At 39.5% G+C, this 10,530-nt stretch overlaps 1 protein-coding gene across 1 annotated transcript; it reads left to right on the top strand.

Annotated features, from left to right (window-relative positions):
* Positions 1-520: 520 nt before the first annotated feature.
* On the top strand, positions 521-10,530 carry LOC310961386 (cerebellar degeneration-related protein 2-like). Its single transcript, XM_083933422.1, has 6 exons — positions 521-723; positions 2,039-2,151; positions 5,460-5,608; positions 5,701-5,871; positions 8,729-8,942; positions 9,042-10,530. The coding sequence occupies exons 1-6, from the start codon at positions 642-644 to the stop codon at positions 9,666-9,668; spliced, it is 1,356 nt and encodes a 451-aa protein (XP_083789548.1). The 5' UTR covers positions 521-641; the 3' UTR covers positions 9,669-10,530.

Raw genomic sequence — 10,530 nt, 5'->3', positions numbered from 1 at the left:
ATAAAAAACTTAAATAATTAAACTTTTTAAAAAATAAAACTAAAAATGAAAACAATTAAACTATAAAAAAAACTTAAATAATTAAACTATTTTTAAATGAAAACTAAAAATGAAAACAATTAAACTATAAAAACACTTAAATAATTAAACTACTTTTAAATGAAAACTAAAACTAAAAACAATTATTTTAAAATGAAAACTATTAAACTATAAAACATTTTTAAATATTTTTACTTTATTATATATGTACTGCGTACTTAATTTATTTATTTTTTTTGCATGTGCCTTATGAATATATTTGTAATGTTCTTCATGATTGAAAAATTTTCTGAATTAAATTTTGAACTTTTGAAACCACCGTGGCAGATTTTATTTTGTAATTCAGAGCCGGAAACTTGCCTTTGAAGCAGCAGAGCATCGTCAGCAGCCTGTCTGTCTCTCCGTGTGTGTGTGTGTTGTGTCTGTGTGTGTGTGTGTGTGTCGGGAGGCAGAGGAGCGCACACCGGTGCCGGTTGCAGGAGAGAGGAGCAGCTGCGGGAAGGACGGGGATCGAACCGTGCGCCTCTTTATTCATTAAACTCTGTGTCATGTTTGAAAAGCGGACCCATCCTCGTAGCGCGTGAGTGGTTTGACCCGTGGAGATGCTGACGGACATGATTGTGGAGCAGGAGTTTGAGATCAAAGAGGAGGAACCGTGGTACGACAAGCAGGACCTCGAACATGGTACACTTCCCTCTCTGTCTTTGTCTCTAACCTTGTTAAACCGCACTGGTGCTTTCAGAGCTGCAGCCACCAGATAACAGACTGAACATACATATGAAATAACATGTTACATATCAGTTTGCCAGTGAGCCCTGCATGCACACAGGAGGTTACATTTAACATTAATTTCTGTGTGATTTTCTGAACACATTATAGCCTTTTTAATATCTTCAGTCTGGGTGTTTTTATTTCACTTATGAGCCATTTTAATGTTAAAATGAAGCACATGGGCAGGCTGCAGGGAAAGACAGGAGTCAGCAGGACACTCACATATGCGGCAAAGTGACAGAAAAAAACAGAAAAGCTTAGTTTGAAATGAAGAAGTGGCTTTGATTTGATCTCTTGCATGCTTTTAATAGATAAGGTGGTGGTTTTAGGTGGGTGTAATATTCCCTTCCCTCCTTAAAGTGTTTTTTTTACTGTGTGTTTTTTAAAAACGTTGGATGAAAGAAGGGCAAATGATAGGCCTATATGGGCTGGTGTGGGTACATGAGACGTTCAAGATCCAAGGAGCTTTATTTATCCAGAGGGAAAAGATTGTGCAACAGTTTCAATACACAGGTGGGAAAGGATCAGAGTGACAATAAGCATAAATCAAATCAAAATAAAGCATAAAACATCAAATAAATCAAACAATAACTAAATGTGACAGGGTGCAACAGACATTGTGGTTAAACGTAGGTAAATACAATATACCACAATACGCAGCGTGCAGTTTAGCAGCATGTTGAAATAAAATAAATACAAACTAAATAAGTGATAAGGAGCGATAAGTGATAACAGTGTTAATGTGTAGCAGCGTTTCTTACTGAACTAAGTTACAAATAAGCAGAAGTCCTTATTTATTAAGAGCTTAAATATTGAGTTCATAAAAGAAGAAGAATTACTTTATTTATCCCGCAACAGGGAAATTTAATTTTTTCACTCTTATTATTAATCATGTTACACACACAGGCCCGAAATACACACACATGCACAGACAGGACCTATATACATGCAATTAAGGAGAGATGTTAGAGCGAGGGGGCTGCCAGTGACCAGCGCCCCGAGCAGTTAGGGGTTCGGTGCCTTGCTCAACAGCCCCTCGGCAGTGCCCAGGACAGGAAAAGTGGATGAACCCTGTGGCACACATCTTGAATAGTGGGTTAGTGGACTCACGCCGACCACAGCAAAACCTCACAGAGCTGCTTGTTCAGTGAAATCCTCCTGTCTCCATCAGTGTGAGAGGCTGAAACACTGATGGTGCCGCTTCCTTCTCCCTCCGTCTCTCCTGCAGACCTGCAGCTGGCGGCCGAGCTCGGGAAGTCTCTCCTGGAGCGGAACAGGGAGCTGGAGCAAGGGCTGCAGCAGATGTACTCCACCAACCAGGAGCAGCTGCAGGAGATCGAGGTAAAGAGGCAAAGAGGCGTCGCACACCTGTGTTACCTGTGTGTGTGTGTGTGTGTGTGTGTGACTCTGTATCTTTAACCAAGGACCAGGGTGTAAGAGGGAAAAAGGCCTTCATAAACCACCGGTTTCCTCTTAAATACAGCACGTTCACAGGGTTATTATGTGACTTTAGAGAGGCCTAAAGGAAAAATACAACATGCTGCTGTAAAGGGTAGAGTGCAGCTTGTGATGACGACCTGCAGACGCGTTTTACTCCAGGCCTGACCCAACTCCTCTGCATTTACAAGGTTAAAAGAATTATTTTTTATTCATTTAGTGAGAGACAAGGTGACATGAGGGACAAATACATCACACCATGTGGATTACAGGTACAGACAGTGGACATAAAGTACAGGTGTGTGTGTGTGTGTGTGTGTGTGTGTGTGTGTGTGTGTGTGTGTGTGTGTGTGTGTGTGTGTGTGTGTGTGTGTGTGTGTGTGTGTGTGTGTGTGTGTGTGTGTGTGTGTGTGTGTGTGTGTGTGTGTGTGTGTGTGTGTGTGTGTGTGTGTGTGTGTGTGTGTGTGTGTGTGTGTGTGTGTGTGTGTGTGTGTGTGTGTGTGTGTGTGTGTGTGTGCTAAATATGGGAAGACGGAGAGAGAGAAAAAAGGTTAAAACAATAAGGGAGCTGTTTTCATGCATATATATGATATAAATATATTTATATATAATTCTTCTAAAAAGAGGCTTTTATTGGAAGTGTGAAGTTACTGTGAACATTTATTTTATTTATTTATTTTAATTATTGTGAGGAATGTGTTCTGTACTCTGTTCTGTGTTTGTGATTGTTTTCTTATTTTATTTATTTAGTTATTAATTTGTATTGTAAATCTGTCATTTTAAACTTTATATTTAGCTTTTTATCTTTTTATTTCCATGTGATTTATTATTATTATTATTATTATTACTATAAGATGCTTTTATTGGAAGTGTGAGGTTACTGTGAACATTTATTTTATTTATATGTTCTGTGTTCTGTGTATTCTTATCTTATTTTAGTTATTCATTTTTAATTTTATTGTAAATCTATCATTTTAAACTTTATATTTAACTTTTTATCTTTTTTATTTAAGTAATTTATTATTATTATTATTATTATTATTATTATTATTGTTTTATAAACTTCCCCAAATTTAACATCTACATAATAATAATAATAATAAATTACTTGAAAATAAATAGATATAAAGGTACAATGAGTTAATTGTATATAATGAATACTATATTTGTAGTAAAATAAATAATAATAATAATAATAATAATCAAAAAGTATCCGGTCTATAAAGGGATTCATTTTTGAGTTTAAGTGGCTTTATTTTTAACATTATTATGGAAAACATAAGCAATTCAACCATGATGCATTATCTGTTAGATAGCATAGATACGTATAAACAGAGAAAATAACATTTATATGACTTTTATGTATTTATCGTTGGAGAACTACAGATTTAAAAAAGGTGCATGCAGGATTTCCAGACGACCTTGAACTCGATCATTAGTCTGAGGTTTTATTTCAAAATAAAATGACAGAAATTCAATATTTAGCTCCGTGTTTTGCCAGATTTCCCAGACGTCAGGCCTGGATTTGATTTGATGGAGTGAGCTGTGTCTTATATCACCGCTCACACTCAGAGTTAATCTCTTAAGACTCGTGCTGGATACTCGGGACGTCACCGGTCCGACCTGTTCATTACCTCTCCCTCTTAATTACAGCCACTCTTTAAAATGAAAGGCGTCGAATACAGCTGTAAAAATCACCTTTAAAAATAGAAGCGACCTGTTAAAGTGTAACGTACTGCACACACTTCATGTTTTCAGACGGCAGATTAGACGAGGAAAGGTTCAAAGTGTCCTCGGGGCTGATAAGACTGAGTGATTACATTAAATAGTTGCTTTAAAGAGCCACTGATAGAGCTGTTAGAGACATGCACGCGTTACTGGGAAACAGAAGCGTATATTTCCAAACTGTCAGGATGCAGGCAAACGTATAATTAGAAGATAAAACATTTAATTATTATTATTATTAAAGCTAATAATAATAGGGGTTTGGTTGCCCTACAGTACGAGCAGCAATTAGATATTTTAAAACTACTGACACACCTTGTGGTTTGACCTACTTATTAATGTCATGAAGTAAAATCATTAAATTTCATTTTAAATTCAGATTAGTGAGAAAAAAGGAGGTTTGAGACATGATTTTGCATTGTTGTGTCCATCGTTCAATACTTTAAAACTCTGAAAATTAAACTACAGCCCCACTGAAGCGAGATTTTGAGAGCGTTACTGATTTTAAAGGGGGAAAAATTCAGGTTACTGGATTTTTGAGTGGATTGTGCAACGATATGAGTCTGATAATGAGGTATTAGGAATGTTTCCCTGAACAAATAACTTCATAAAAAAATATTTAATATTATTAGATATGGTAAATAACATGTATTACATGAAATGAACACTGAGATAATAAAGAATAAATACAAATAAAATAAATAGATAAATAAACGTCATGTTCAGTATCAGTCAGTTGTTGACATTTATATAAAAATATAAATAAAAATAAAATAATAGATAAATAAACGTCATGTTCAGTATCAGTCAGCTGCTGACCATTTAAATAAAAATATAAATAAAAAATAAAATAAATAGATAAATAAATAAACGTCATGTTCAGTATCAGTCAGTTGCTGACATTTAAATAAAAATATAAATAAAAAATAAAATAAATAGATAAATAAACGTCATGTTCAATATCAGTCAGTTGCTGACAGTTAAATAAAAATATAAATAAAAAATAAAATAAATAGATAAATAAATAAATGTCATGTTCAGTGTCAGTCAGCTGCTGACATTTAAATAAAAATATAAATAAAAAATAAAATAAATAGATAAATAAACGTCATGTTCAGTATCAGTCAGTTGCTGACATTTAGATAAAAATATAAATAAAAATAAAATAAATAGTTATATGACATTGTTTCTAAATCACCCCACGCATCATTTTCTGCTTTATATGTTGTGTAAAAAAGGTTTTCATGTATGGTAAAATTATATGCACATCCTAATATTTCTCTTTAAAACTCCCCCACATTATTCATTTTCATTTATTTCCGTTAATTTGATTATTTTTCTTTGTGTTTTAATGAAGTTTTCTTGAATGTGCTAATTAAATACCATCCTTACAGTGTGATTGTGGTTAATAATGTAAATTTAACAAATATAATAACGGCAATAACCGACTGGATGTACCATTTGTCAACCCTTTGTCTCTCCTCCAGTACCTGACGAAGCAGGTGGACCTCCTCAGGCAGGTCAACGACCAGCACGCCAAGGTGTACGAGCAGCTGGACGTGTCGGCCCGAGAGCTGGAGCACAGCAACCACAAACTGGTTCTGGACAACAGGACGGCCCAGCAGAAGATCCAGGGGTAAGACCGGAGATTTAAGTCATTATGGACCTACTTCCACTAAAAATCGTCCCTCATTCGTGTCCTGACATCGCTCTGTTGTCTCTGTTCAGGCTGGTGGAGACGGTGGAGCTGCTGCAGACGCAGGTGGAGGAGCTGCAACATCAGGTGGAGGAGCTGAAGCTGAGTCCCTCCCAGCCTGCGAAGCCTCCGCACAGAGAGAAGTGGGCGCCTCGAGGCACTCAGAGTGTGTCCTGCCTGAAAGAGCTGCAAAACAGCTTCAGGTGAGGATACTCTAACGCTGTATGTGCCTCATTAATGCTCAGACTGCTGCTTCCCCCCTCTCACATTTAAAGGTCCCACACTGTGCTCATTTTCAGGTTCATTCTTGTTTTTTGGGTTTTTACATCCTTTAAAACACATCATTCCTCTCATAATGTCTGAATCTACCTGTATTCACCCTCATGAACGCTCCGTTTTAGCGCCTGTCTCTTTAAGACTCCCACCCGAAAAAAGCCCAGTCCGCTCTGATTGGTCGGTGTTTCTGGGTCTTCTGCATTGTTGCATTGCAGCCGGGGAATGACCGTAGCTGCACTTTCTAGCTACATGTGTATATATGTATGTATATATTTATAGTGTAGTTTAAGGATCGACCAATGTGTATTTTTTAGGGTCGATGCCAATACTGCTTTTTATTAATCAGCCTTTGTCGATGACCGGTTCACACTGACGATTTTCTTGAGCAGATATTTGGAGCCGATGCTACTTTTGCTCAATTTACATCATAAATATTACACAATGATGAGAACAAATGTTACCAGTGTCAATTTAAAAAAACAAAAACATTTATTGAACTTAAAAAAGGCGTACGCAGTAGCCCGCATCAGTTGATACATGTAGAAAAAAACGCAAATATTTCGGTACAGAGGTCCTGACGGCTCGTTTAAAGACAGTTTTTTGAATATGAGCTTTGTATTTCTCTGTGGATTGAGCGTTTTGATACTTTCATAGTATTTATAAAGCACCTAGACCTGATTTATGATATAAAAAAAGACGTGGAAATCTCACGTTTTACAATATGGGACCTTTAATATTTTTCCGTTAGGGACTGTTGGTCAGACAAAACCAAAGCTAGCTGCTGGCCCTCACTTCTCCTCAGAGGTAAACGTCAGCCAGATGGACGTATCTTCCTCCCCCCAACGCCACATACATGCCCTTTTTTGGTAAGAGGAAATGAGGCGGAGTCAAACTCTGACAAGATGGCGACTCCCGTAGGCGAGGACGATTTGATCAAGTTGAGAGAACAGACCTTGAAGGAAAGGCTACGTCCATTTTTTATACAGTCTGTGGACTAAACAAGCAGTTTAAAGGACTCATAGGACTTTTGTCGGACATTTTCCACAATTCCTTTATGTTTTATTGATCAAACATAATAAAAACAATTAACTCCTTGAAAAAGAAATCCATGAGTTTAGTTCTGTCAGTCGATCAAATGCTGTTTTAATAACTGATTAATCATTTAAGTTATTTATCAAGCGAAAACGCCCAAGATAGCTTCTTCAATGTGCGACTTTTCTCTGTTAAGTCGAATATATTTGACTTTTGGACTGTTTGTTGAACAAAACAAGCACATTTAAAGGAATATATATATATATTTGGGGCTTATTCTCTTTCCTGCAGAGTCAAATGAAAAGAACAACAGTCTTCTCATATCTGCACCATGAATACGAAGCCAGAGCCAAATAACTGCTGATTAATGGGCTGACCCCTGTAGTTAAGAATCTCATAAACATGATTATAAACTGCTAATGTTTAATATGACCTGCTGATTGTGGCATGAAACAATTCAGCTCAAGTGCCTCTTGTTGAAGTCCATTGATGGGACGAGAGGGGAACTTTTGTTATTAACTTATTCCTTAACCTGTTAAAAAAATCTTTAAATCCGTGTCACGGATCCAGAAGCTCTTTGTAAGCCTCGAGAAGCAAATCCTCCGCTGAGTCTTCCTGGCTTGAGCTCTCCGTGATGTGTGCTAATCCTTCCGGCTGGCAGTTAGCCACGTCTACCTCATGCTGTGGTCACTCCCTCTTGGTCTGGACCGTCCTGTGGCGTCCTGAGTTTAGTCTTGTGTGTGTGTGTGTGCGACCCTGTCAGGACCGGGTCAGATGCATTACTGATAACTCTCAGACCGGTCTGAACTCAACTCTGTGTTCTGCGCGGTGGATGAGGTTGGAAGGGAAGAGGTCAAAGTCTGAGGCGGAGGGCGCGAACGCGTCTCAATGTCTCTCTGAGGCTGAGATTGAGTCTTCAGCTGATTTGTAATCTACTCTGTTCTGCTGATAAGGTCTTGATGCCTCGCTTACTGTGCTGTTCTCTGTCTTATCTGCTGCTTTTTATTGTCTTGCGTGTGTGTCTTTGTGCTTTCTTTTTCTGCTGTGTATTGGTTCGGCTTATGTAAACATTACATAACATAGTTGAAGAAAGAAACACAATTCAAACCACAGATATAAGACTGTATAAATGTTAACGTATGTCCAAGACAAATGAATAAAGTATAGGCTATGTATACGATCCTCTGTGCTGTTTGTGTGACATTTACCATAAGAAGGGCTTTCTAAACATCACATTAACCATCTACGGTGTCGTGAGTTTGACCGTGGCGTGTGACCTTTGGTACACGTCGTCATCATCCCTCTCCGCGGTGCACTTCCTGTCAACTTTCACTTTGTTCTGCCTTATTTTGAAGCACATACGTGATGGATAAAGAGCTGCAGTCAGTTGCGAAAGAGAAGATAAATTATCAGCCCGCATGGTTTGATTAGCAAGGTGATGAAGACTAAACAATCTCCACTCAAGGTCCAATTACTCACCCGCTCTGGAGATTTTGACCACATTTGTCATAAGGTCTTTAAATATATAGCATGTTGATTTGTGAACTTTAAAGCTGGTAGCTGCTTCCACCTGTTTCTAGTCATTTCCTGGCTCTAGCTTTGCTTTTCGGACATGAGAGTGGTATCGATATCGAATAACTCCCACGATGTTTAACCATTTTCAACATTCAGAGTATTTTTTAAATAAAAATTGAGGACGCCAAAAACTTCTGCTAAAAATGTATGTAGTTATAGCTGTCTGTCTCTGTGCAGGTACGACTACGAGGAACCCTCAGACGGCCTCGAGTCCTCCGATATGTCGTGGCATGAGGAGGAGCAGGCGTCACTACGGCAATCACTCCACAGCCTCCAGACTCAGTTCGCAAGTGAGCGCGCTCGGAGGGAGGAGTCGGAGCGAGAGGCGGAGCTGCTCGCTGGGGAAAACGCGGCGCTGGAGCAGCAGCTGGCCGGACTGGAGGGCTGTCAGGTAACGCATAAATCTCACCCACATACACAGATCAGGTCATTTTGTCTGGCGTTTGTGTTGGTCCTCTCTGACATCGTCTCTCTCTTCTCTCTTCTTCAGGCCAGAGTGGCCGAGCTGGAGCGTGAGGCCGAGGAGCTCCGTCAGCTCTGGAAATCTGATTCCTCCGCGAGATCCACCAGGCCGGACGTCCTCCACAGCCATCTGCACAACTCGATGTTCCTCAACCCGGAGGAGGAGAGCGAGGGGGATGCAGCTGCAGCCAAAAGCCCCTGGGTCCTGAAGCGCTGGGACAGTGAGCGGCCGATGAAGGCGACACAGATGCCCGACTCTCCCGACAGGATCTACGACCACGAGTGCTCCTGCGTGCGCCGAGCCGAGGTTGTGAAGTACCGCGGGATCTCGCTGCTCAACGAGGTCGACGCTCAGTACAGTGCCTTGCAGGTGAAGTACGACGAGCTGCTGCGGCGCTGCCACCTGGGGCAGCAGCAGCAGCACGAGCAGGAGGAGGAGGATGATGGGCAGATGCACAAGTCGGTCCAGGCTGCTTCTCTTTCCGCCGCTTGTCCTGCTCTGACAGACATGGAGGACTTCGAGGACGACTTCCACCAGCCCGAGTATAAGGAACTTTTCCGTGAAATTTTCTCCCGCATTCAGAAAACCAAAGAGGACCTGATTGAAAACAGAGGGAGCGCGTCAGCTGGTGAAGCGCTGCCGGTTTTATATTAGCTGAAAGAAGAAGAAAAAAAACGCTGCGAGATGAATTATCGTCTTCCACTTAAAGACTCTTCCAGCAGCACATGAAGCTAACTAACTCTACACTTTACTGTATAATTTCCCCAGAAATGGTGATCGCCATGCAAAGATGTTTAAGAGAAGAGAGCGACGCAGGGACAAGAAGGCCAAACACCACCAGCTCGTGTCTCAGATGGGGCTCATTTTGCACAGAAACACCCGTGCCTAACGCTGCCGTCGATACTGTGCACGCCCTCTACCTCACTTTGCACAAACCAGCTCCTGAGGAAATCATTTCTGGGTTTTCTTTTCGTGAACTGCATCGGTAACACTTTATTTCACTGGATCCATAGTTTCCTAGAGAGGTGTAAACGCACAGGAAGATTCCTGGAAAAGATGTAATTTGGTGCTAATTATAGAGACATGGAGACTGTGTCCAATCAGTACACTTCTAATTAAGCAACTTAAGTTAACTGGTGGTGTAACCTTAACAATATGTAACCCTATTAATCCTGTTTATTTAAAAAAAACAACTTATTTCAAAGTAAATTTCTTTCTTTTTAGTCCGTTCCTCTGGAAAATCAAACTGCTCTGGGCTGCAACTAATAATCTTCTCCATAACAGATGAATCTGTCGTTTTTCTGATAAATCTTTATTCTATAAAAGAAGATTATCGATGCAAAATTAAATTTACTACACATATATACTGAAGAAGACTACACGAGCAAATATTCAGATATGAGAAGCTGGAACCTCTAATTTTCTGGTATTTTTGCTCATAAAATGTATTCAAGGGTTAATTAATCATCTAAATGGTTAATGGTGGTTTTGTGTTGATCCCCTAATTTGTCATTTG

This window comes from Echiichthys vipera (assembly GCF_963691815.1).
Source record: "Echiichthys vipera genome assembly, chromosome: 18".
NCBI classification, from domain to species: Eukaryota; Metazoa; Chordata; class Actinopteri; order Perciformes; family Trachinidae; genus Echiichthys; species Echiichthys vipera.
This window is presented reverse-complemented; position numbering and strand designations above follow the sequence as displayed.

Coding starts and splice junctions, on each gene's coding strand:
- LOC310961386 (XM_083933422.1), top strand. CDS start 642: ATGCTGACGGACATGATTGTGGAGCAGGAGTTTGAGATCAAAGAGGAG. Junction 2,152..5,459: donor AGCAGCTGCAGGAGATCGAG/GTAAAGAGGCAA, acceptor TCTCTCCTCCAG/TACCTGACGAAGCAGGTGGA. Junction 5,609..5,700: donor GCCCAGCAGAAGATCCAGGG/GTAAGACCGGAG, acceptor GTCTCTGTTCAG/GCTGGTGGAGACGGTGGAGC.